We start from the raw sequence: 26,506 nt of genomic DNA on the forward strand, positions 1-26,506 counted from the left end.
TATCTGATGAAATGCTAAGTCTTGATGTCCTTTGTCTGGAGACATGCTTGGATATACAATCCAGGGTTGTACAAGCCTCTGTCCTCACACAGTGTGAGGGAGGGAAAGGTTGTATCCATTCTGAAGTGGGGAAACTGAGGAACAGAGTTGACCAAGTAGTCAGCAACAGACTTGGGGTTTTGTGCTGAACGTCCTGTGACCGCTGCAGCAGGTTCTTGCTGGAGGTAAAGGCTCCCTAAGCTGCCCAGAGGACTGGGCACACCGGTCTCTGTCTGGGGGGAGGGAGGTGGGAGGGAAGGGCAGAGCTTTATGCTTCCTGTCTTCGACTTGGCTGAGAGCATCTGTGATCACACCTGGACTTTTTTTCCTTCTTTTCAGGGATGCTTGAATACGACCCAGCCAAGAGATTTTCAATACAGCAGATAAGGCAGCACAAGTGAGTGTTCAGCTTCTTCCTATTAGTCATTCTCTTTCTGCTTCTTATGCTAATGTACCTGTGCTATTGCTCTCAACTCATTTTTCCTTTTGACAGCAGACACATGGAAGTCACTAGATATCCTTCCTCCAGCTCTGCTGGAGCTCTGGCAACCTCTACTTGGCTTTTTTTTCCCCTCCTATTAGAGCATCCGGTTAAAGCATTTGAATTGCTAACCAGTAAATAATGAATATGTTGAAAATGCTTCCAGCATGACTGGTTCTTGATAATTAAGGGTTCTGGATGAGGCTTTTTTTTGTCTTCTAGAGGTCAGCTAGCACTAATGGAACAGAACAGGGGTTCCTTAGAGCTGGGTTAGTGAGCTGGGTCTGTTTAGTAACGTGTGTTAGCTCTGGTTTTCTGGACAGGCTGGTGACAGAAATATCCCCTGGTATTTGCTCCATATGGAATCAGTATGTGGGGAAGCGCTCCAGGACAATAGGAAATGATTATTTTTTTTTCCTTTCTCTTTAATGTCATACTCTTCCCTCCCCCATATCCTCCCCCTTTATCCTTGCCATTGTCTGGGGGTGGGGTGGGGGGGGAAAGGCCCCGTTATCTCTGAAAGGTTTGGTTTTTTTTTTTTTCAAGGCTCTGTTTGAACATGCTGCCTCTGAGCAGAGATTTCCTGGGCGGATAAAAGTACAAGAACAAAAAGCATCATAAGGATGCTTCATCGCGGAGGCTGCATTAGCTTATCTCCTATTTGAATAGGAAGTGCTTCTGAGGACACGCAGAGCTGCCTGCTGGACTGCAGCTGCTCGGCAGAGGTCCTGCCTGCAAGCTTGCCCAGAAAGCTTTTTGGGAAGCCCTGTTTTAACAAGCTTCCCATCCTGGAAGGTGATGGGCCGGCTCCGTGCTGCCTGTGGGCAGGAAGAGCACGGTTGTCTTGTGTCTCTGGGATAAAAGCCAGCAGTGGTGGCTGTGCGCTGTCAGCCTGTCAGCCCGCGGTGCCTGGGAGGTGTGATGGGATGGGGAAGCATCTGCGGGAGCCGCAGGACAGACAACCCGACAGACACGTTCTGCGGAGGGGCAGCTGCCCCCTGGCCCCTGGTGAAGATCAGAGAGGCTGGGCAGGGAACAGGGGGGGTCCTGGTGTAGCTGCCCAGGCAATTAATGAAGCAGCCAGGCTGACTGTCTTAATCAGCAGCCAAGAACTGCGCGTTGGTTGTTTCACTGGGTCTGGGAGGTGAGGGGAGCAGGCATTTGCTTTCTGGAGCTGCCTTTTCCCCACACATGCCTCCCTACCAGAGGCTGCTTGGGGCTGGCCTCTTCCCTGCGCCACACAGAGCTGGGCTTGGAAACAATAGCTCCCACTGTTACCCGCTGTCCTCCCATCTTCCACTGAGGAGTAGAGTGCTTCAAGCCAGACAGCAGAGCACTGTGTGCTTTTGTGGTCTGCAATGAAGTGCTTCTGCTCCTTACAGCTTGTCCTGAGGCCACCAGCCTGCCATGCCATCAAACCAATGCTTTGTTGGTAAGCACTACGAGGAAGCATGGCAGGAATTCAGTCTATGGACTGTACCAGGAGGGCTGAGAGAAAGCTTTTGGGCTTTCTCCTGCAGCCCAAAAGCTGCAGTGAGCTGCCCCAGAGCTCGGGCAGCGTAGCTGGTGCTGGCATGGTACCTGCTAGGTATTTGAGCTAGTTATCCAGCTCTGTGTGCTCAATTTTCTACTTCTCCCGGGTGGCAGTGAGTTTTTGTGTCAGCTTTGCCCAGCTGGAAGCAGAATGGTTTCTCTAGAGACCCTGCCTGTAGTTAGACAGTGGGAGGAACTGGAACGTGCCGCTGGCGCAGAGGGCAGCCACAGACCTCAAATTGGGCAGGGCTGCTGGTGAGGGGAGGCTTTTCATCTCCCAGCACCAGGAGGGGCTGCAGAAAGACTCTACCTGCAAACGGAGGAGCGTTTCCAAGGCTTAGTCTCTCATTAGTTTGCTGTGAGCTTAGCCAGTGCTTCTTAACAGGCTTTTCTCCCCTATTAGTAATTGCCTCCTTCCTCCTGCTGTGGCATCCTAATAATTACATCAAGCACAGCAGAGCTGGCAGCCTTGGCTTTGGATGTGTCTGTCCATCTCCTTTTTGTGGAGCAGCGTTGTGCTAAAGAACCCAGTGCTTGGTTCTCCTGGCTTTTCTTTGAATAGAAGAGAAGCTTAACCTGACCCTGATTTTTTTTTTTTATAGCTTTTAAATGGACTGTAGCAGTCAGAAGGACAGCAGGTAGCCATTCAGATACTGTCAGAGGGGGGTTGGAAAGCATTTTAGTAAGAAAAGACTTGATTTCTAGAATCCTTAGATTTGGGGAGGTGGGGGGGGGAGTAATAGCCATTAATGATTTTGGGTTGACTTTATGCTCCTCCCACAAAAACCTGTGTTGATGCACAGGAACTACACTGTAGAAACATCAGGGCCAGCCCTGGGCTGCGCTGCCACAAGGGATACGGGCACAGACCAGAACTACCTGGTGCCTTTCTGTGCTGCTCTTTGTGTTAGTGGTACTGGTGACTTGCTTGTAGAGACAGCTGAGATTCAGCAGGTCAGGGGAGCCCCTGAGGAAGTACTGAGCATCACTCCCCACAGCAGCGGAGCTTCAGGAGGCGGAGCAGGCAGCCAGGCACATGTTTATGGTCCAGCAATGGTAATTCCTCCCTTTATTCTTGTCAGCTACTCCAAATACTTCCCCCCCTACCCCCTTAGCTGCAGCCCTGTGTGAAGAGTCTGCAGAGTTTGATACCTCCATAGCTGGACCCTTGCATCAAACTCCCATTCCTGCACTTCATTTTACTTCAGCAGGACCAAGCTAAATTCCCTGCTTTGCTTTCAAAGGCTTTCCAAGCCAGGGCAGCCTGTGCAGCACAGACCTGTGAGCTGTAAATTGAAATGAATTAAAACTCTCTCAGCCAGACATCTAAGAGTTTATGGACAGCCCAAAGCTGACCCCTGCATAACAATGAGCAAGCCTCGAAACCTGCCCTTCCCAGAAGGACCCAGATTAGGATGATGACCGATGGATAACTGACACTTTTAGTTCACCCCTGTGTATATATTTTGTACTCTGGGGGGGGTGGGGAGGGGCACAGGGCAGTGAAGAAAAGCTGCTGAGAGCCAGAGTTAGCAGCCTGCTCCCTGGAGATTATTCATCTCCTCTCTACCCCCTGTTTTTGCTGAAGGGCTTAATGCTCGTACGCTGCATTTTGTAACTAATTCCCTGACCCCGCTGCAGCACTTAAAGTGATGAAGTGGATGCAGAATTCTACCTCTGTCCCTTGTTTCCAAGGCAACCATCTCGCCTTCCTTCTCCAGAAGTGTCACACTTAATTTGTTCAGTCATAGATACGATTGCAAGAGTTTATAGCCAGAAAGGGAAGGCACTTCCACCTTTGATTAGTGGCGGTGCAAATTAACCCACTGGGCTAGTGTCTCCTCTGTGCCACCCTCCCAGGTGCTTGTGCCTGCCTCAGCATCCTCTGGAAGGGTTGGAGAGAAACTGCTGGGTGCTCTGCCCTGCAGCCCTCCTTGTGTTGCCACTGTGGATTCCTTGGCAGATGCTGAGTGTCCTCCTTGACTTCTCTGCCCAAGTTTGCAGGAGCGAGGGGGGGGTTTCCCTTTACTGGGAAACCAGTGCTTTACAGCACGTATACTCATGGGCTTCTCCCATCCTTACTACAGATGAATCTCTCCTCACTGAAACATGCACAGAAGCTCTTTTCCTTTCCTTTCCTGATGAAGCACCTGGCTCTGCTTCCTTTCCCTTCGGGAGGCATAGGGCAGGACTCCTTGGTGTCTCTACCCACAGTCTGCACATGGGTTTCATAGTGCCTGTGCCTGGCGTGCTGAAGGAATGTGAGTCTCCATCTGTGCACAAACACCTCTCCTGCAGGAGTCTGAGCTGCACCTTTTGGCCCTGGGGGAGAATCGCTTCTTTCCTACTCATATCTATTTTTATATGACCCTGACTTCTGTGGCATCAAGAGATGTCTGCTTGAGCTGGAGCAGCGGCTGCAGGGATGCCCGATGTATTCATCGCTGGCCTTTCCCCAGGGCATGCTGCTGGGTGCCTTCCACCTCTGTCTGCAAGAGGGCTGAATCAAACTGGAATGCTGGTAGTGGTTTCTTGTGGTGCTGGTGACCTCCTGGCAAGCTCAAAGCCCTTGCCCAGTATCCTGGGAGAAGCATTCAGAACCCATCCTTGGTGGCGATCTGCAGCCACGTCTGGTTTCAGAGAAAATTCTCCATATACACACCAGGCAAACTGGAATATTCGTGACCTAGAATGGGAAGGGAATTAGCTGTGAGTATTTGGAAGCTGCAGCTGTGCTTACTGATTCTTATTTTAACCTTGCTTATCCCCAAACTTGAAAAGAGCAGAGCGATGACTTCTGATGTAAAATTCGAGCTCGGAAGCTGCAAACCAGACGGGCTCATTAAGCGTTGGTCGACCCAGATTCCCTTTTTTCATTCAGTCCTTGACCCTTACTGCCTTATCTCCCTGTAGATTATAGCAACCCGTCTGGACACCGCTTCTTAACTGGCAGGATCACAATTAATACTCATGCTGCTGCTGCCTGGAGTTCCTGTGCTTCACAGGCTTTCTCCACAAGCTTGCAAAGTACTGAGAAATGATCTTACCCCTCCCTCCTCCCAGCCCTTCTCCAGCAAGCGTGGCTAAGAACTGTTTCACAGAGCAGAGAGGAATCTGCCTCTTCCAGGGAACATTCTGGGCCAGGGGCACTTTGGAGACCTGCAGGAGCTTTTCTTTTCCCTTAGCTCTGAAAAGCAGCAGCCTGTGAGCACCGGGTAAACAGCTGCGTTTGCACCAGGGTGGTTGGCTTGGAAGGTATTGGTGAAACTGGGAGTAATGGTGAAATAGGGCACTGTGCTAGCCCAGCCTGCGTGCTGGGGTCAGGGGGGAAGGCAGACTGAGGAATGAAGTGGTCTCATCTATCACTGAGTGGTGGAGGTTCCACCGTGGGAGCATACCCCCTTTCCAGCTCAGTGGCCAGTACTTCCTTGAACCAGATCTGGGGGTTTGATGGAGCCAGCAGTCCTCAGGTGAAGAGCAAACCTTCACTAGAGACACTGAGCATCGGTGCAGAAGGCAGTATCTCTGTCCCTGATGGAAAATTGCTTGCCAGGAAATATCTGCTACTCCATACAGAATTGCTTGAGGCTCCTTCCAAGAGGTCTTTGATTTTCTTAGAACTTCAATGAATTTCTCTTCTCACTCTCTCCTCATTACCATATATGCATATGCAAGTATTTGAAATCACCTCCCAGAGGATGGAAGCATTATGACTGGAGTACAGTGATTCAGGTTTCTGCTGTTAATAAAAACCTATTTTTACTCCCCTGCTAAGTAGGACAGAAGGAAAGAAAGAGGCAGAGCTGAAACACAGCAAAACATAAACACCAGTTGCTCTAGATTTCATCCCTTCACAATACCCTTTTAACAGCAGTTGTTCTCATCCCGTTGGTCCCGTTTATTCCCTTCCCCTTAGGTCCCTCCAGCTCATTGCCCCTGGCAAAACCAGTGGAGCCTGTGTTGGGTCTCTGTTCCTGTGCTGGGTGCTCCCCCTGGGCCTGATCAGTCTTTGCTGCCTTGGCAGTCGCTTCCTTGATGAAAACAGTCTCCCAAGGAAAGGAAATCAAACGATGGGGTTGGGAATGCCCTCTGTGTTGCCAAGGAAGCCAGCCACAGGCTGGGCTAAAATTTAGCCAGAACCTGGTTTGTCAGACACACCAGCCTCCTGGTAGTGCAGTAGCTGGGATGACATCTGACCTCACTGCAGCAGTGCCACCTCCTCCTATGACTCCTAGCTCGTTGTCCCAGGATTTTCCTTTATCTCCTACCTCCTTGCTTTTGCTGGAGAGTTTTGTTAGAGTGCTGCTTTTTTTTTTTTTCCCCAGACCTGCTGTCAAAACAGCGTTAAGACCAGAACAGAATGGTAATTACGTCTCTTCTGTGCAGGAGGTTCATGCAACCCTTGCTTCCTAAGATGATTTTGGAACAGGAGTGATACAAACCAGATGGCAGCTCAGGTTTATAAGAGCTCTTTGGCGAGTGGCTTCAGGCCCTCCCCAGTGGTGATGAACCAGAAGTTCCTGGGTGCCCCTGCAAACTATGGAGGGGAAAGTGCTCGTGTAGGGCAGCAGTCTTTGGGCCAAGAAGCAAATATGCCCTGAAGAGATGAGTTTCCATCTTGTTCTGCTTTTGAGGTGTGTTTTCAGAGATCTCCAGTTGCTTCCTAAAGCAGCAGCTGTTTGTAGCCTGAAGTAAATTTGGGAAGGGCTTAAAAAAATAAAAAGGCTTCACCTTTCTAGGCTGCTCCTGCTGTGAAAGACTCTGCAGGTCCCTTTGCACAGGTAAGAGGCATCTCTGAAACATGCAGCAAGGTGACCACAGGAGCACAGCTGATGTGGTGACTTGTATGTGACAAGAATTCTTCCTGCACCCGTTGTGAGAAGGTCCTGAGGGGTGCTGGGGCTCCAGCAGGACTTACAGGGAGCTTTTGGTGACCATGTCTGGTGCCAAGAGGTGTCCCAGAGGCAGTCTGGTGTTAGAGCCCCACGATGAAAGCAGGATAGGACAGTGAGAGGCTGCCTGTATGGAGATGTTGGTGTGGCACAAGCCTTTGGGGTTCTTGATCGGATTAAGGACGGCTTTCAGAACTGATATCCTTTGCTGGGCAGATGGCAGCACTAAGGCAACTGGTTTTAATGGTCCCTTGGGACCAAGCTGGGATAAAAAGATAAAGGATAAGCATTTTTCCTGGGGTCTTGTTGCAAACTGCCTATTAAAGGAGCGTGCAAGGAAGTACTGCTCTCCTCAGGCTTTCCTTGTTGTCTTGTGCTGAATGGGCCTCAACTTCAGGCCAGGAGTTTCTTCTTTGCTGCTGCCTTTGGCACTAGAACTCGGGAGCTCCAGCAGCTCTAATGACACGTTCTGATTTACGTTTATAAGTAGGTAGCTTGGGCTTGAGCTGCTGATGGAGAAAACATTCCCACAGGCTGTCTCCCAGCCCCGAGTTGCGCTTCCATAGGCATCCAGCACACTAGTGTGTCTTGCAGCAGACATCAGTGTGCCAGCAGCTCACAGAGCTCCTTCCTGCAGCTGACCAAGCACCTCATGGAGCAGCATACACAGCTGCTGGCATCTCTGCAGCGTTGTCAGCCACGTTGGCCTTTCCCAGTGTTCATCTCTCTTGGTTATTACACGCTAAAAAAAAACCCTAAACTACCTATGGTGGCATAAAACCAGCTAGGAAGTTTTCCATAAACAAACTGCACATGCCTTTGAGTACAGGGGTGGAATGGGACCTTCTCATAGTGTTGAGGCTTTCTCCATGCCTCCTGAATAGGGCAGCTGTACTGATGAAACTCTGTTCTTGGGCTCTTTGCAGTTGGTTTCGGAAGAAACACGCTCAGGCAGAGGCTCTGGTACCCATACCTCCCAGCCCAGAAACAAAGGACAGGTGGAGGAGTATGACGGCGGTGCCTTATCTGGAAGATCTGCATGGCTACAATGAGGAAGAAGATGATGACTTGTATGACATGGAAGATGATATCATCTACACTCAGGACTTCACAGTACCAGGTAGGAGAGAATGATGCTGGGATGGGTAAGGTGGAGGTGGCTTCTTTTGGCCGGGGGGTGAGGGTGCTGTTTAAAGCTTTTTAGGAAAAGCCCTGAGGTCTGAACAATCCTTTCAGCAGAGAAGGAGCCTACTGATTATTAAGTGACACGTAGTAAGCATGCCAGGCTGCTCTGGATGCCTTGGTTGGATCAGCCAGGGTGCCTGTTCCCATGTGGGACCCACATGCCAATTCCCCTTCCTTGACCCAAGTCAGCTTGCTCCAGCCTGACTCTCCTTAGCACACTCAATTCTTCTGGCCACTTCTGCTAGGCCAAGATGGGGCAGAGCCCTAAAATGACTCAGTGTTCAGAGTAGATGGCACATCTGGGGAAGAAGGGTGCTTTTAGCCTTACCTAGACCTTTGTCCTGCTCTAGTCTTGGTAACTGTCTCCTTGCAGAATTGCTTCCTTTAGTATTAGGGAATTGCTGTAGGTTTAAGGCAAGCAGCTGGAAGGACAGGGCTGTGTGTGGGTTTGACTGTGCAGTACTCCCAAAGCTGTGGTACCCCAGCAGCTTTGCTGCCTTGGCCTCTCTGTACCCTTAAGCCGTGTCGGTGGCGAGCAGAAGGCTGACAGACATGTCTGTGGGGAGACTAGAGGCAGTGGCCACTCAGCATCACAGCTGCTGCAGGCACAGAGCTGTGTGACCAAGGCATCAGTTAATCCTCACCTTGAGGCCTGCACTGATGCACTGAGAGTCCCTAAATTGCTCCAGCCCAGTTGAATTGTTTCAGAGGGAAGGTTTCATGTGCTGTTTGTAGGGATGCTGATTACAGTGTGATTAGAGGTACCCACAGCTGACCTTGCTTTGTGATGGAGAAGGTTCTGGTTTCTGGAGCTCGGGACTAACCAGATGGCTTTAGTTTTGGTACTGGAGCTGGGTGGGTTTCCATGGGCTGGAGTAAAGCAAGGTCTGGTTTTACCAAGGCACGTGAAGGTCTTGGTCTTCTCCTGGTTTCCTGGTTAGGCAGAAACAGCTTGTTTGAAGCACTGTCGTGGAAGGAGGAAGAACTGTAATAAGCCTCAAATTGTACCCAATGCTTAAAACTTATTTGGGCAGCAGCTCAAAGGAAGGTTGGCTTCCTAGGCAGGGTAGGCAGAGGCTGCTTCCAGCACGGCTTGCTAAGCCAGAGTGTCGCTCCACACCAGGTGACATCCTTGGTGACAGTCCCCAACAGGGTGGCTGCTCAGATGTTCCACCAAACACATACGGAGGAGGGTTGGAGGTGGAGCCTGCCAAGAAGAAGGGAGGCTCATCAAAGTGAGATCCATCTATTTCCAAGTGCTGATTCACTGGGGACAGTCGGGTAATTTATAACCTTTTCTAATCGAGCTGATGTCCCAGTGCCAGCTGGGTGACCTGCAGAGCTCTGTCCTTTGCTCTGATGTACCACAGGCTTCTGTGCTGGAGCCTGACCAGTCAGGCTGCTTAGAGGAGCCTTTTGGAAAGGAGGGATCCTCTAAAACATGCAGCATGCTCACTGAATCACAGCCTTGCTTGGTTGGGCCTTTCTCAGTTTCTAAGCTGGAAGCACTGTCGCAGGCAGCCAGGCTTGGAAATCCACAGCAAGCATGGCTTGCTTCCCTTCCTCTCTTTATAGCTTCCCTTCCCCATGGGCTCCAAGAAGCAGAAGGAAGGTGAGGCTGGTCCATGTGCCCCTGCCTGCCCTGGGGCCAGGGTCCCGAGCAGATAACCTCTGAGAGCAGATCTGTCACCCTTGGCACTGACCATCCTATGGCTTTGGGTCTGCTCCTGCTCCTGTGGTGGCAGAGCAGAGGAGACACATGTGCATTGTCTAACAGCACTGTGTTGCTTCCCTGTGCTTTCCCAGCTGCAGAGAAGGAGGCTGAGGCAGGGCTTAGAGGACAGAGCAGAGCAGTGAGCAGCCATGGCAAGCTGTTTGCAGAGGAAGCTGTGTTCCCATCAGCCACAGGCATGGAAGAGGAGCATGGCACTTAGCTGCAGCCCCAAAGCTGCTGCCCTCTCTGGCTTCCCTGCCTTGAGCTCGTGGCAGCAGCTGCAAAGGGCAGGATCATCTCCTTGATTCCCCCAGTCTTCAGCAGGCTCCTGCCTATCTCCAGGACAGTGGTTCTGTTTAGAAAGCAGAGGCCTTTGCTATGCAAGGGGTCATTCTGTAGGTTTTGGCTTTGTTTTTAAGCAAAGGGGAGCTATAGGGGTTCAGCACACTGCAGAGGAAGGTGGTTTGTGAGCCCATTCAGAGCGGGTTAGCCTTCCCTACAGACCTTCCCCACCAATGGGTCTGTACAGGAGGTGAATTCCCCTCTGCTCTTGCTCTTGTTCAAACGTTTTGTTTCCCTTTCACTTCTCCAGTGGGGATCAGCCTGTGTGCTGTCCCCTGTAAGCCTTTCAGTGGGATTGAAACCTGGAAGTCTGGGCTTCCACCGCGCTGTGAGCGCGTGTCCCGCAGGCGCGGCACGGAGCTGCCTCTCCTGCTTGTCACTGAGGGTCTCCAGCCTTCAGCCCTGCAGCTGGGTGTCCCACCTTACCACCTGTGCCTGGAAAAACACCGCCACACTCTGCCCTTCCTCTGAGGAACAGCAGCAGAAGGTGCCAGGTGCAGCTTTGGGGTGCCAGTACCTCCTGCACCCAGTTGGGTGTAAGTGCTGTGCCCACATGTCAGGGTCTGACCCCAGCCCTTGGGCAGCCCTGCTGCCCCACTGTGCCCAGGAGCCTGGGCAGAGCCTGGGCAGAGCCTGGCCATGCCACAGCTCCTCCAGCCCTGCAGCTGCTGGCAGTGCTGGGTGTACCCCCACACCCAGGCAGGTGACTGATGGTGGGAGAGCATCTCCAGCACTGTAATATCAGCTATTATACACTCCCGATGCAAACAGCAGTATTTAAACCCAAATAAGAGCTGTCACTTCAGCAGATGACAGGCAAATTACTGGAAGGTTTTATTAATTTTTTGTTAAGTTCTCATTTGTAATTTGTGCTGTTTCAGGGATGGGGGGGGGAATCAGAGACCTAATGGTTCATTGTGGCCCTGCAGAGCGACCCTTCCCACATTACAGTTACCTGGGGTGGGTGGGCTGGACATGATTCTGGTTTAACAAGGTTTAACCTGTCTGTTATTTCAAGAGTTGTTGCTTAACTGCTTAGAGGAGCCAAATAAATTGCTGTTAGTGAAACAAAGCGCTGATGTCACCAGCCTGAGTGTCCTCTGCCCTCCCAGCACTTGGGTGTTAGGCTCTGGCAGTGTCGGCCACTGTGATGCATCCATGAAGGGTGGATTCTTTGGGGCTGTTAAACAGCAGCCCAGATGTGAGCCTGGGCTCAGGAAGTCCCCAGGGAACCATCTGGAGGAAGATTTCCCTACTGTGGATGTGCTTGTGATGCTCCCGAGCAGCCGCCGCTATCCACAGGGCCCTGGCTTAGGATGGTTGTTGAGTCTAAACCCACGTGGCTCGTTACCACCCTTGATTTGGGAACATCTTTGAGTGTGGAACACTATCTTCTCCCCCAGAAAAAAAGCATCTGGCTTGGCTCACTCTAGAAAGGACAGCAACTAGGTCCAGCTTGTGCCCAGCTGTGGCAGGACCTGTTTCCATGAGGACTTAGCACAGAACAGCCAAGAACTGGGGCGTGGGGATCCTTCTCTTTACCCCACAACTTCTGAACAGGCTGTGCCGGGGGCCAAGCTGCCCAGGGCTTGTAAGGATCCCTGAAAACAAGGCTGTTCCCAGCCCCTCCTTCCCCTTTTGACGCTGTTGAGGTGGGATGTGAAGGTTGGATGTTCGTGACAGACAGAGATCCCCTCACCAAAAGTGTGATGCTCATGAGGAGCAGGTTGGAGGAGGGAGCCCAGCGCAGGTACAGGGTGACCCAGCATTTGCAGAGGCACCAGGGGGTGGGGGCAGCTTCCACAGGGAATTAATGGTCATTTTATTATTTTTAATTTCCCTGAGTCTTCCTGTGGGATCCTTTTGAACTCACCTAGCTCCATCCAAGTGTTACATTTCTAGCAGCGACACCATCTTAAAATAAAAATTAAACACCCCCCAAACCCCTTGTAACTGACTGATTGATGGAGTTGTGGCTCTGCCGGGCAGCCAGAGCACAAGTGACTCATAGGTGGGAGTGGGTGTTCAATTTGGGAGAGGAAAAGAGGGAACCTCATTAAATCTCGCCTTCTTCAGAAGAAGAAGGGGCTTTGAGAATGTGCTTTCATTTTTTTTTTAAAGGGTTATTTAAAGATTTATGCAGCTCTGGAGAGAGCTGGAAACGCTCTGTGCCCCTGGTTCAATCGGTGTTAAACAGCTCAGCCCAGGGAAGAGCCGGGAGTAGCTGTGGCGCTGGGCACGTGACCAGCATCCTGGCCAGGAGCAGAGAGGCAGCATATGCACTAAATGGATGCAAGCATCTTGCTTGTGGCTTTTGTGCTGCCTTTCAGATCTAGAAGGCTGTGCTCTGCTTTTTCCACCCACCCCCCTTCCCCCTCCCCTCCCCTTTAACCCTTTCCTCTGCTGGGAAGAGGGATTTCTTGCTTTCCTCCCTTAACATTCAAGCTGGAGGCTGGAAAACAGAGCCAGGACCGGGGAGGCACTTGAAAAGGTGCATTTCCAGCCTCAAATCACACGTGTTCTCCTGACAAACACACACCCAGCAATTCAAAAGCTCTTCATGGTTTTATTCGGAAACCCTTTTTTTTGTGCCTGAATGAGCTGGATGGAGCCATTAAGGAATGTGAGAGGTGGCAAGGACGGACACAGGGGCGCGTTCCCAACGCCTCTCCCAGCCCTCCTTTGGTTCATTGTATTTATAGCAGCGCTCAGCCGGCGATGGGGAGGTGGGATGGAGCTGTTGGAGCAGACACAGCGCTGGGTCACCGGCTTCCGCGTGGGCAGACAGTTGCCAAGACTTCATCCCATGTTGGATTTTTATTTTCATTAATTTGAACGTCAGCAACTGTCATTGGTGAAGGAGGTAAAATTAGCTCACAATTCGCCCTCCCTCCTTGGTATCCATAATAGACTCCTGGGACCCTGCTTTGGAAGCAGGGCGGGAGGAGGGAGAGGGAAGAGTCACACAAAAGACAAATGAGCTGTTTGGATGGGGGTTGGGGTTTTTTTTCCCCTCCCCAGTCAGAAATGTTAATGGATTTGGCCTGAGTTCAGCTGAGGGAGGGGAAGGAGAAGGGTTCGCTTTGCTCTGAGTGGGGTTGTTTGAGGTTCTGCAGACGTGTGCTTGGGATGGAGGGAGAAGAGGCAAACCCCTGAGTTCTGGGATGGGGGCATGGCCAGGAGAGGGGCTTGCAGCCTACCCCATGGCTGCGCTGCTCCCTGGAAGAGCCCCATGCCCGGAGGAGCTCTGGGCTCTTCTGGAGGGGCTCCAGAGCTCAGACCCCACAGCTGCTAGCCGGTCCTCCTCCTCAGGAGGCTGGCCAGCTCCATAGCAGGTCCATGAGCCAGGCAGAGCTGGAGTCACCCCTTTGTGCTCCCAAGCCTCTTGGCTGGCTGAGCGTTTTCAGAAGGTCTGAGGTAAGACCAGATCCCCGAGGTGCCTCCTGGGCAGCGAGCTGGGGCTGCGCTTCTCGGGAGGCGCCAGGCTGGCCACCGGCTCCAGCAGTGATGGGCTTGGCTGCACAAAGCCAGCTGCCGTCCCCGGCACGCCGATCCTTGCCCTGGCAAGGCAGAAGCGCTCAGGTAAGCAGCAGCAAGGCAGGCCTGGGAGCTGGGTCAGGGCTCAGCACAGCCCTCACAGGGAGGGGTGCGTGGGGCAGCTCACCGGCACCATCACACTTGGAACCCGGAGCAGCCCTGCCGCAGGGATGTCTGTCTTGCCCTCCTGTTCCAGCAGCCCCTTGCCCTGTTCTGTCCTGGCTCTGGTATGCCAGAATCCAAACCACAGCCCCAGGAAGGTGCTTCCCAGCACTGAGCAAGCTGGGAGTGCCGCTGACCAGCTTAAAGACCTGCCTGCTTTGATCTGTAGATGAATCGACAGGGTCAGTCTCTCAAGGTAGCCCCGCAGCGGTACCCGGGAAGGATGCAGCAGCGAGGTGAAGCAGAGTGCAGGGCTGTGAGCTGGACCCCCATCTCCTCCTCCAGAGGAGAAACGTCTCTCCCAGGGCCCCCATCCCCGCTGCGTCCCCCTCCTCCCCGAGCTCAGCCGTGGGGTGATCGTTGGCGCACGTACAGAGAGATGACGTGCCGCTCGGCCTTGGCGGAGAAAGGATTGAGCATCCTTTAAAGAAAATTATACATAATCGTCTTACAGCCTTCGCTTCCACTCAAACCTCTGAGTCATAACTGAAGGGCCCTGGAGCGTGACGTTCCCGATGGAAGGAAATTGCCTCGGCTGGATCCGGTGGGGGGGGAGCCGGGAGCCTGATGAATCCTCTCTCCAGCTCCATGTCCGGCTGGGTGCTGTGCTGCATTACCCCTGGGAGCACGCTGAGCTGCGGATGCATCCCCTCCTGCTCCAGGCTGTGCTGGGGTGGGGGGTCCCTTTGTTGCTCCATGATGAAGGGATGTGACCCCAGCCTCATCCAGCTGTGGCAGTGAGCAGGTGCCTCTGGGAATGGCTCCTCTGCCACACCGAGCCAGGGCTAAGGGGCTGGGCTGGGTGGCTCCTGCCTGGATGATCCGGCTGGGGATGGGGGCACGCCTGACCCACTCTGCACCATGGCCCCCACCAGCCATGGCTGTGCCCCCACAGGGAAGCAAAGAGGTGTGAAGGCCCAGGATACTGTGTGGGGTGGGGGTGTGGATGGAGCTGGGCCTCAAGCCCTCGGGAGGAGGAGGAGGAGTGACTTCCTCCACGGCTACCCTCTGACCAGGAGCCTGGGGGTGCAGGGTGGGCTCTGACAGCTGCCCAGGGAGGAGGGGGTGGATGTTCTCGAGGTCTGGCCTGGCTGTGCCCACGCTCTTGCTCGTTCCCTCAGGTTTTCTTCTCTCTGGGGTGTTGGGGAGATGGAAGTGAAACCAGCGTGCGGTGGGAGGGGGATGCAGTCTCAGGGTCCTGCCTCACACATCCCCCCTCTCCTGTGGCCTCAGGGCTCTGCCATCCCTTGGGACAGCATGGGGAAGGGTCGCTCCTTGGCCGAAGCGATGCTCAGGGCCGTGCCCTCCTCTGCCTCACCATCTCCCTTCCCTTGCAGGACAGGTGCTTGAGGAGGAGGCAGGGCAGAACGGGCAGAGCCGCGGCAAAGGGCTGCCCAAGGCCGTGTGCATGAACGGGACGGAGACGGGACAGCTGAGCACCAAATCCAAGGCAGAGCGGCGGGCGAGCGCCTCTTCCAACCCCTCCCGCAAGGCCTGCTCCGCCAGCAGCAAGATCCGCAAGCTCTCCACCTGCAAGCAGCAGTGAGGCAGGAGCCCCCCAGCTCCACACAGGTACGTGGTGGGGGGCACATCCAGGCCTGCCCTGACAGCGGGCAGCAGGAGGGAGCTAGAAGGGGCGTTGGGTGGTCCTGAGTGTGGAGACGGGAGAGGTTGGGCCCTGAGCGTCCCTGTGCCGATGTCCCCTGCGGTGTTGGGGTGGCAGAGACCAGTGATGAGACCCCCCTGCCCCCTCCCAGTCCCTGTGCTCTGCGCTGCTGCCTGCCTGCTCCACTCTATCCCTGCAAGCTGCAGCCGAGAGCTGCCAGTGCAACCCTGTCTGCCCTTCAGGCTGCATCAGGACAACCCCTTTCCCTGGCACCAGAATCATCATCATCATATCCCCAGCTCTGTTCCCTGCTGCTCTCAGTCACTCTAACTGGGGGCACCACAAATCCTCTGGGATGTGGAGGGGCCAGGATGAGTATCGGGACATTTCCAGAGGTGACCCTGTCACCCACGGACAGGTCACTGCTGTGCCCGAGCCTCTTCCTCTTGGTGTGGAAGCCAAGCAGCTCTCCCTGCTTCTCCCATTCCTCCTTCCCGCTCTTCCCTGGGCGCCGCAGCCCCGTCTCCCCCTCTCTCCCTTCCCCGTCCCACCCCTCATTCATAAGTGAGCCAGCAATGACTCATATTCAGCTCATCCACCCCCGGCCTCACGCTTGCGCTCGTCACGGCGCTCTGTGGGGCTGAGGCTCCGTTATCTGTTTGGATCACGACCAGCTTTGTGGTGTGAAAAAAGCCAGAAATAAAAGCCTGTTCCTCCCCCCGCAGCTGTCAGCCCCGCTCGCCCGGTAGCTGCTTTCATCTTTAATTCATGGCTGGGAGTGAGTCACCTGCACGGGGAGTCACTGCATCGCAAGCAAAGAGCCGCTTCGGATCCGGGGCTCCCCGGGGAGCTGCTGCTCCTCTCGCCCTGTCCCGCTCCCTTGGGTGCCCAGCTCTGCACTGGCTGCTTGGGCAGGGAGAGGGTCTGTCCCACTGCTGGAGCCTGGTTGGGGTCGGTGCCTCTGCTCCCCGTCCCGCCAGCGCTGCGGGGCCGGCTGGAGTTTGGGATCGCCCCATCTTGCCCCCTTAGCCAGACCCCCTGACCCCAACACGCTCCCAGGGAGCAGTGATGTTCCCCAACAGCCTTTTCCCCTCAGGTGTTGGAGCCCCAACCCTCTCGTCCCACCCACACAGCTTCATCTGGGAGACCTGGAGCAGGGAGAGCACAACAGGGGCCGGGCACGGAGCTTCGCACCCCCAGACCAGCACTACCCCCCACTAACCCCCCTTCTCTCCCTTCTCCCCCCAGCAGCGCCCCAGGGCCGGGCCCGCCTGCGTCCCCCCATCTTCGCCCATCTCTGCCTCTCTCCTGGGAGCGGACTGTGCTTGCAATCCAAAAAGAAACCAGAGGAAACCAACCAAGGAACCCACCCCCCACCTCTTCCCTGCGACACCCCCCCCACCAAACCCCCTCCGGCCAACGCCAGGAACCACCAGAACCTGATGGTGACCAGACCCCGCTCCCAACCTTGGCAGATGAATCCTCTGGCTGCGAAGATGCTGCCCCTCCTCCCCAATCACTCTTTGCCAATCAAGACACTGATTCTGGGTTTCATTTTGCGATGGGAAGGGTGGGCTGAGCAGAGCTGGGGGCGGGGAAACGGTGGAGGAGTTTGGGGGGAGGAAGGGGGGGGCTATGGGACCCTCTCCACGCCGGGCCCAGCCGTGTCGTTCCCCCCCCTGGCTGTGTAGAAGTCGTGCAAAGCCATTGCCGTGCACTTTATGTTTTAGACTACTGGTATATATTATATATTTTCCTCTTCTTGGGGGTTGGTTTGTTTTTTTTTTTCTCTTTCTGTTGTTGTTGTTTATATTTGCAGTATATTTAGAGATTCCTACACATCGTCATGTGTTTAAAATAAACCAGAGGAGGAAAAAAAAAAAAAAACCCCACCCAAAAACACCCCCCAAAAACCAGAAAAAAAACAAAAAACAAAAAAACCCAACAGGTATTAAGACAAAAGTGAAACTCTTATTAAACCTGCATGCTGTAAAAGGGCTCGGAAAGGGAACGGGTGCGTGCGGCGTCTCTTTTCTTTTCCCTTTTTCCTTTTTCCTTTTTTTTTTCCCTTTATTTTTTCCCCCCTTTTTTTTTTTTTTTAAAGAAAAAAAAAATAAAGTGAAAACAGCACGGTGGGTTTCATGTCCTTCCTCCTGCTCCAAGCAGGATAAAGGGGTGGTTGGGTTGGGCCAACCTCACTCCTTTAAGGGGTTGCACTGCTTTCCTTTTTAAGGATGGGGAGGGGGGGTTGGAATGGACACCCCCAGCCCAGGTAAACCCAGGAGGTTGGGACACACACACACACTGACAAGGAGAGGAGGGAAAGGTAAGAAGGAAGCTCAGAGGAGTCACAGTTGTTGGGTTTTGGGGTTTTTTTGTTTGTTTTTCTTTGTTTATAGACTTAAAAACGCTGAGTTGTAGATGGAGTTAGTGCTTTGGACAGAGACTTCGCCGAGGGAAGGAGCAGCCCGGCCCTTGACTTGCATGCAACTGGGGTGCTGGTGGGGGGGAATGACAACACACAGGGCCCCAACTGTGCCCCTTCCCCCCCACACTTACCCCCCCACCCCCACTGCCCCCTCTCCCAGGTAATGCAGTTTGGGCTCTTCCTCTTTTTCCTTTTTTTCCTCCCATCCTTGGAAATAGATGGCTGAGAAAAAGCCTCCCCCTCTCCCTCCCCTGGCACACCAGCATCCACCCCAGTAAAAACCAGTAAGTACCCTCTGAACACCTGAGTGGGTGCGGGGTGTGGGGGAGGGCACATGCTGGCCTGACCCCACACTCTGCTCTCGCCCTGTACGCCTGTGCAGAGGGGATGGGGAGTGGGACACCCAGGGCTGATCCTGCTTCCCCCCCCTCCCCGGGGTACTGCTGCAGCACCCACAGCTCCCCTGCACCCCTGGGGCCTCTTGAGCATCCTCCTGCCCTGGGCTCCCTGGGAACTGGGGCATCATGGGCTCAAGGAGGCAACTCTCCCTCCCCAAATAACTTCCCCACACACACACACAAACCCCCATCAGGGTGGCACCACAGCATCCCCCAGGCAGCCTGGGGGGGAGGATGCCCAGCTCTGGCCCCCTCCTCGCGTGGACCGGAGGCGTTATTGCTTGTAGAACACCGGAGAGTGAGGGGAGCACGGAGCTGCTCCAGCGCTCTGCCTGCGGTGAGGGCCGGGCCGGGGGCACTGCCCGCGGCACTCAGCACTGAGCTCACGGCCAACACTCTGCTCCACCTCCGGGCCCCGATCCCCTGGGCACCCCTGGGCACCCCTGGGCACCCCTGTCCTGGGTCCTCCGCCAGCACCTCGCTCCTGGGAGTGAGGGGGCTCGGCGCGCTACCGGACCCCTGCAGTGTAGGGGGGGTATGGCCAAGGGACCCCCCGCAACGCACCCTCCTGGCCTTCCTGTGCCAGGGACACCCTTCCCACGGCGCCACGGGCACCGGGCTGGTCGCCCCAGTGGCAGCAGGAGGGGACGGAACCCTGAACCCTGATGGGAGCTGAGACCCCCTGTGCCGGGGTCTCTCCCCCTCGCTGGGCCTAGACAGGGCTGTGGTCAGGGGGGGCATCGCTGGCCGCCACGGCCACTGTGGGCTCGGCGCTCTCTCCCACTTTCCTCAAGTGCCCGTAGAGCCGCTCTTCCAGGCTGCCGGCGATCTTGTCCATCAGCTCCGACCCAGAGCCCAACCCCAGACACCTCCCAGAGCCAGGGCAATCGTCCTCCCCGGGGGGGTCAGAGCCAACCTTGGGCTCAGGGGCCACCTCTCCGGGCTCCTCCACGATCACCTGGATCTCAGGATCGGGCAGCGCCGGGGTAGGGGAGACCCCATCGGCCGCCTCCGCCGCCTCCTCATCACCAGCGCTGACGATACGGGGCAGGGGGCTGTGGAAGCGGGCGTCCAGGGGGTAGTTGGCACTGTCCCCGCGGCGCAAGGGCGTGCGGTGCCGCTCCAGCGCGGGGTAGCGCACGCCGGGGTCGCTGTACTGCTTGGCGTGCTGCCACTGCTTGCGGAGGTGGGTGCGGGAGCGGTGCTTCCCCCGCAGCGGCGACTCGTCGAACTGGGGGTCGTGGCGCACGAAGGCGTTGAACAGGGCGTCCGTCTTCTCGTCGATGCTGTAGTCCCGCCGGGGCAGCGCGTCGCGCCCTGGGAACATCTGCCCATATGGAGACCAGGCCAGGGGGCTGTGGGGATGGGGGGGGACTCCACCTGCTGCACCCCGGGCCGTGCTCCCCTCTTCTTCCTCTTCCTCCTCCTCTTCCTCCTCCTCCTCTTCTTCCTCCGGCTCCCGGCCCTCAAAGCTCTCGAAGATGGTGCCTTTCCGTCCCGCGCTGGTGAAGCAAATGCGCTTCTCTGAGGCCGTCTGGTCCTTGGGGGGCCCCTCCTCACCCCCCCGGCTGGGCGCCTCGATAGAGGCGTAGCCACTGTCCATCTGCAGCAGCTTGCGTGTGCCGGGCTCCGAATCCTCTGCCTTGGGCCGACCCCAGAGCTTCTCGTCGGGGCCTTCGGCCTCATCCAGGGAGGAGGAGGGGCAGGGGGGCATGCCGCCGGCAGAGGAGACGCTGTCCCCGCCGTCACTGCGCACCGAGTCCTGGTCGTTGCTCCGCTCGGAGGAGGCGTACAGCTCCAGCGAGGCGCGCAGGCTCCAGATGTCATGGTAGGCGCTGGGCTGCTCCGGGACGCCAGCCTCACCGGGGCTGCCCGCGCCCCCCTCGCCCGGCTCTAGCCTGCGGGCAGCACCCTGGTGTCACATCAGGAACCCCCACAGACCCAGCGAGCAACGACACCGACCCAGCTCCCGCAGGCTTCGCCGTGATGCCACACAGACCCCCCCATGCTGTCCCCACCACCCTGCCCCTGCCCAAGGACACCCTCTCCAGCATCACCCAGGTCCCTCTGCCCAGACCCGGGCAACCCACAGCCTCCCCCCACCAAAGCCACGTGAAGACGGGACCCCCCACCATGCACAGAGCAGCCCAGGGTCCCTTGGCCCCTTCCCGCTGCCCACCTCCCCCGTCCCCATCCCCTCTATCTACTGAAAAATACCTGCCGAGAGAGGGTGGGGGGCTGGCTGGGGAGGGCAGGAAGGGGCTGCCCGCGGGGTGGAAAGCCACGTCATCCGTGCGGGCGATGTACTGGATGATGTCGGTCTGGTGGGGGTCCCGGTCCTCCTGGTCCATGCTCTCACTGGCCGCACGCTGACGCTGGAACTGCCGCCGCTTGGGAGACCCTGATGGGGGGTTACAGGACAGGGCTGGAGGGGGGTTGGTCACTCCCCTCCTGGCACTGCATTTCTCCCCCATGCCCACACCCCCCTGGTTGATCTGTGCCCCCATCCCCACCCCGGTGCCCCCCCCCGACCTCTTGTGTCCAGGCTGGATGCCCGCTGGGTGCTCTCCAGCTTCCACTTCTTGATCCTGAAGTAGGGGCTGGCCCCATCCAGGCTGGCGTGACGGCGCAGGCGGGTGAAGAACTGCAGGACGGTGCCCTGGGTGGGGGCCGGGGGGGGCTCCCCGGGACCGGCACTGCCCGTCCCAGCTGCCTTCCCACTCCTGGGTGCTGCTGTGAACTGGAGTGGTGAAGGGCGGGGGAGTGAGTGCCATGGGCTCCCAGTGCTCCCCTCGGTCCCCAGTCCCCCCCCCAGCCCCAGCTCGGCTCCTTTGTCCCCGCTTGGCTGCAGCAGATGCACGAATGTCCCCCGGGGCAGGGGACGAGGCGGAGGGTGGGGGCAGAGCCAGTTTCTAGCTGGATGCCCACATCTCTCCCTGCACTGGGGATGAGGGGGGGGGAATGACATCACACACACACACACACACACAGAGGCTGGCTCTGCACTGGGGGAATCAGGGGGCTCTGGGACCACGCAGGCTGCCAAGGCTGGAGCTCCCCTTCCCCTGCCCAGTCCCAGCCCCTGACCCCGGCACTCACCGAAGGGCTCTCCCCAGAGTCGGAGGAGGCGGACGGGCTGGCCTCAGCAAAGCTGGTGTCCACCGTGGAGTTGTAGGTGTCCCCAGGCAGGGCAGAGCTGGGGCACATGGCGTGGCTGGGGAGCGCGGGCTGGGGCAGGGTCCCTGCAGGAGGCTGCGAGGCAGAGCGGGCTCAGGGGGCTTCGCACAAGGTTCAGGGATGGAGATGGGCTTCCCGCAGCCTGGGGCTCCCCCCTACCCCGCAGCCAGCATTGCCCTGGGACTCCCACACCAGGCCCAGCAGTTACCTGGACCCCCGTGCCCCCAGGGTGCTGGGGGCTCACCTGGAAGATGGCAAGGCCAGGCTTGGGAGGGGGCAGGCAGGGTGTCATGGCCAGGCTGTTCTCGCTGGACTCGCACTCGTGGATGGTGACGATCTTGAGGGCGGGCGGCGGAAGGTGCAGGTGGGTCAGGCGGGCGTTCTTCAGGTGGTGGAAGTCCCCCTCTGTCAGCGTGTACCTGCCGAACACGCTGGGTTAGGAGGGGCAGCCCCGGTCACACCCCCCCCTTCCAGTCCCCCCAGTCTAGTCCAGTGCTTCACCTCCGCCCCTTCTCCTGGGTCTTCTTGCTCTGCTCGAAGAGCGCGGCCTCGTTGAAGGAGACGCGGCGGGCAGTGGAGGAGCTGGAGGACAGGAACCGCTCGCTCTCCACATCCCGGTAGCTGGAGGACGACAGGCAGTCGGGGTCCTCCACTTTGATGGTGATATCTGTGGGGAGGAAGGGGGGGGGGGGTGTCAGCAACTAGGGTTCCCCCCTGCAGCACATGCCAGCTTCCCCAGCTGAGGCCTGGCAAACTCGCTGCAGCTAGGGCCTCAATGCCAGCCCAGTGGGTCCCTGCTCCTGGCTGCCAGTCCTGCTCCTGCACTTGGGGCACCAGTGCAATGGGGGATATGGGGGGCCGTGCAGCCATCCCTGCCCACGGCTGGGGCCTACACCCAGGAGAGGGGAAGGACCATGAGCTGCTTTACCTCCCCCACCAAGGGAGTGAGGTGGGGGCTGCCGGGGTCCAGTGGCATTACTGGTGGTCAGTCGGTGTGGCAGGTCCCCGCAGTGTCCCCACCCCACCGTGGCACTCACCCTGGGCTGGCTGCGAGTCATCCAGGTAGGTGGTGTTGGTTTTCTCAGGGTCATCGCTGGCTCTGCAAGGGAAAGGGGAGGGGGTCAGCCATGCCCCACCCCGGCACCCCAGCACCCCGACCCCTCGCGCAGTGCCACGTGTGCCAGGGACAGCGGTATCACCTGTCCCCACAGCCTGTCCTCACCTGGAGTGCCGGCGGTCGGCCTCGCAGCACCGGCGGCAGATGATCAGGATGCCGGAGAGCAGGACCAGCGTGCCGCCGATGAAGATGGAGAGCAGGGCGAGGAGCAGCACGTACCCATCCTGGGGGGACACCTCGCCGGGCACCACCTGCGCAGGGCAGCGAGGGCTGAGCTGCTGGAGGGGAACACGGCCTCTCTCCCCCCTCCACCACCCCCCAAAGCCCTACCTCACCGGGGTGCCGGGCAGCCCCCCTCCCGCGCCGAGGCTGATGCTGAGCTCCCCAGAGACGCTCGCGCTCCCCCGCCACCCCCGGGCCTGCTGCCGGCTCCAGGGACCTGCCTTCACCAAGGCAACCGCAGCCGGGGGGGCTGAGCTGCCAGCGGCCCCCGCGCCGAGTGGGAGCGGGGACAGGACCCCAGCCCTGCCCCAGACGGGGTGTCAGTGCTCGCACCCCCCCCCTCCAGCCGGCAGCACCCAGAACAGAGGATGATGCAGCCACAGCACCCAGGAGCCCTTAGACACCCTGGACCTGGAGCATCTCTGGGGGCCATGCAGGGCACAGGGAGGTGTCACCCACCCCCAGGACTGCCAGAATGAGGTGGACGACAGGGAGGTGACAGCTGAGCACCCAGGCGCAGACCCCAGTCCCACGGCAGCTGCGCAGCCCCCTGGCACTGCCCCACGCCGGGATGCACATCCCACCCTGCCCGGCACCCCGAGGACGGCAGCAGGGCTGGGGGGGCGGTGGCTCTGCTCACCGTGCTGCTCTCCGTCGCGTTGTCCCAGGGCGTCGGGTCATCGCTCATGGTCCGTCCCGGCCCGAACGCGTCCTGGGGCGGGGGGGAGATGGAGGGAGGCACCGGACCGGGGCGGCGGGGCCGGGCCGGGGGGGCGGCGGCGGCGGCGGCTCCTGCCCGGCCCCGGGCCCTGCCCGGCACCGCGGTGCGGAGCTGCCGGGAGGGAGGGACCGGGATGGAGGGAGAGATGGAGGGACCGGGAGGGAGGGACCGGGATGGAGGGATGGAGGGAGGGACCGGAGGGACCGGGATGGAGGGAGGGTGTGGTCAGGAGGGAGGATGGAGGGAGGGGCGGAGGGTGTGGTCAGGAGGGATGGAGGGAGGACCACTGCCCCTCTCCGGGGAGCCCCCTCGACCCCAGCCCCTGGGGATCATGGGCACCGTTACTGTGCTGCACCCAGCCCTGGGCTCGCGTGGGGAACAGCCCCCATCCCTGCGCCCATGGTGCTCCACACCAGCAGTGGGTGCGGAGAGGCCACGCTGCCCATGCCAGCAGGGAGCCAGAGCTCTGGAGTGGTGGCAGTCCCTGGCCTGGGGGGTCTGCCCTTGGTCTGGGGGGGGGGGTCCACCCAGGATGGCTCGAGGGAAGGAGGTGACATCGCACAGCCCCACCGTTGCCATCCCCAGGGAGCCACGGGGCAAAACCGCAGCCCCCACCCCCCACTGCCAGAGGGGATGGGGCTGCCGGGGGTCTGGGCTGCCTGGTCCCTGCCCATGGGAGCACGAGGGGAGCAGCGCTCAGGGCAGGGAAGGGTGGCAGATGGGCACCCCACACCTCACGCGAACGGTGCTGGCGTGGGTGTCGCTGGAGCATGGCGGGTGACGCTTCTGAGTCAGCCTGACAGCGGCTCCGTCACCGGACTGTCCCTGCGCTGGAGGGGACGGGGCTGCCAGGGAAGGGCCAAGCTCCCCAGGAGCGAGACCCACCGGGGCCAGACAGACAGACAGATGCCTCCACACCCCCACCCATGCACAGACCCTGCGGCCTTCAGAACCCCCCCCCCAGCTGAAACCCCCCTGCCCAGGAGGGCTCTTCCTGGGGGCTGCTGGGCTCTGGCTCCTGCTGAGGGTACCTGCGGCCCCATCCGTGTGGTCCAGGCTGCTGGAGGGGGCTGGGTGGGCAACGCCGGTGGCAGAGGGGTGCCCTGGAGCAGGGGGCAGGGGGCGATGGGGTGGGGGGGGTGTTGCACCAGCTGGGGCACCCGGAAACCGCTCGAAATCAGGTCAGCAAAAAAAAGGTGAAGGGACCCCACAGCCGGGTGGGAAAAGCCGCTTGTGGGGACAGCAGGGGGGGTGAGGGGGTGACTGTCACAGCCCTGCCCCGGGTTGGGGTACAGACCCCTTGGGGGCTACCGGGATGCTGAGGATCACCTGGGTGAGAGACCCCCTGCCCGCACCAGCCCTCGGGCATCTGGGAGCTGCTGGCAGTGGGTGACATCACCCACCCCGTGACCCCCAGGGGCAGAAGAAAGAGGGTCCCTCCTCCGGCCCCGGCTCTGCCGGGGGTGTGGGGGGACCCCAGACCCAGGGGTCAGTGGCTTCATGCGGGACAGGCACCCCGCGGGTGGGATCCGGCGGGGCACCCTCTTGCTCGGGAAGGGGGGGAAGGGGGGAGCCGGGGGGAGCGGGAAGAATATCCCTCCTGTTCCCCATCATGGAGGAATCCCGTCTCCATGGCGACCCGGCGGGAACAGGGCGGCCATTGTCTGGAGGAGGGGGCCGGTCCCCGCGGTCCCGGGGCTGTCCCCGGGGGTGGGGGCACGGGGCCGCGTTCCTGCCCGCTGCCGGTGCCCAGGGCGGGGGTCGGGGCCGGGGGCTCCCGGTGCTGCCGCGCTCCTACACGTGTGTGCCCGTGGGAGCGGGGCGGGGGGGGGGATGGGGGCCGGGGCGGGTCTGACATCCCCCCCACCCCGAAGCGTATGTATGTCCCACGGGGTGTGGATGGACCTGCCCCGCTTCCCCGGGGTGCGGAGCCCCCCCGGCCCCAGCCCCAGCCCGGGGATGGAGGATGCAGGCAAGGATGCGGAAGGTAGGCAGGGATGCAGGCAGGGATGCAGGCAGGGATGCAGGCAGGGATGCAGGCTGTGGGGCAGCGCTGGGGTGGGGGGGGGGGAAGCAGGCAGGGTGTGGGGCGGGGATGGCGGCAGGGATGCGGGAGCTCCCGGGTGGGGCGGTGGCGTGCTCCGGCTGTCGCGATATGGGCTGTCGCGAGGCAGCGGGGCCAAGACACTCACCTACAACTGGGACCGGGGCTCCATCGCCGCCGCTGCGCTCGGTGCAGCGGGGCGGCCCCGGGATTTATGAATGAACCGGAGCCGCCCCCGCGCGGCGCGGGCGTCACGTGGGGACAGGGGCTGCCCCGAGCCCTGCCCGCACCTCCCTGCCCGCACCCCCTGCTTCTACCCACCTCTGCCCGCACCCCCTTCCCTCTGCCCCCCCTTACCCGCACCCCCCTTACCCGCACCCCCTGCCTCTACCTCCCCTGCCCGCACCCCTCTGCCTCCCCTGCCCGCACCTCCCCGCCTCTATCCCCCCCCCTCCCGCACCCCCTACCTCCGCCTCCCCTGCCTCTGCCTCCCCCTGCCCGCCCCCGAGCCCCCGCATTCCCCGGCCCCGCTCGCAGGTTGAGTCCCCCCGCAACTCCCCCCCGCGGCGGGACGGGCAAAGGGCGGGGCGGGACCGGCCCCCCGAGCTGTCGGGGCCACGCCGGAGAGGAGAAGCGGGCTGCCCTCGGGCGCCATCCCCCCGGGGTGGCGGGGCCGAGCCCAGCCGGGGCTCTGCGGGGTCTCCGCGTCCCGTCCCAACCCCTGCCCGGAGCGGGGCAAAGAGCGGCGGGCGAGGGGGGGGGCGGGAGCGCGGGAACTACAACTCCCATGCGCCTCCTCGGCGCCGCTGCGTGACGCTACTTCCCTCTCGGATCCCACCGCCCCACGGGCCGTGTAGTCGCGCCGCGCGGGGCGTGCTGGGAGCTGTAGTCCCGCCGTCCCGGCCTGC

General features: G+C 58.9%; 2 protein-coding genes across 4 annotated transcripts in view; one reads left to right on the top strand and one right to left on the bottom strand.

Annotated features, from left to right (window-relative positions):
* STK11 (serine/threonine kinase 11) overlaps positions 1-17,621 on the top strand; it is a 42,538-nt gene extending 24,917 nt beyond the window's left edge. The window contains exons 7-10 of one of the 3 annotated variants that reach the window (XM_084276214.1): positions 379-436; positions 7,872-8,065; positions 15,223-15,457; positions 16,740-17,621. In XM_084276214.1, coding sequence (XP_084132340.1) covers positions 379-436; positions 7,872-8,065; positions 15,223-15,431 — 461 coding nt within the window. In that variant the 3' untranslated portion in view covers positions 15,432-15,457; positions 16,740-17,621. Of the gene's footprint in view, positions 1-378; positions 437-7,871; positions 8,066-15,222; positions 15,458-16,739 lie in introns of those variants that run through there. The other 2 variants (XM_084276215.1, XM_084276216.1) reach the window with 2 other exon arrangements.
* A 1,408-nt stretch (positions 17,622-19,029) lies between these two features.
* Positions 19,030-23,521, bottom strand: CBARP (CACN subunit beta associated regulatory protein; the record flags this gene model as incomplete). The annotated part of the gene is made up of 9 exons (XM_084276540.1): positions 19,030-20,215; positions 20,535-20,718; positions 20,850-21,057; positions 21,417-21,569; positions 21,739-21,913; positions 21,996-22,161; positions 22,532-22,593; positions 22,717-22,862; positions 23,474-23,521. 9 exons carry the CDS (start codon positions 23,519-23,521, stop codon positions 19,030-19,032), a joined length of 2,328 nt encoding a protein of 775 aa, XP_084132666.1.
* Positions 23,522-26,506: the final 2,985 nt, after the last annotated feature.

This window comes from Gallinula chloropus (assembly GCF_964237585.1).
Source record: "Gallinula chloropus genome assembly, chromosome: 28".
Lineage (NCBI taxonomy): Eukaryota > Metazoa > Chordata > Aves > Gruiformes > Rallidae > Gallinula > Gallinula chloropus.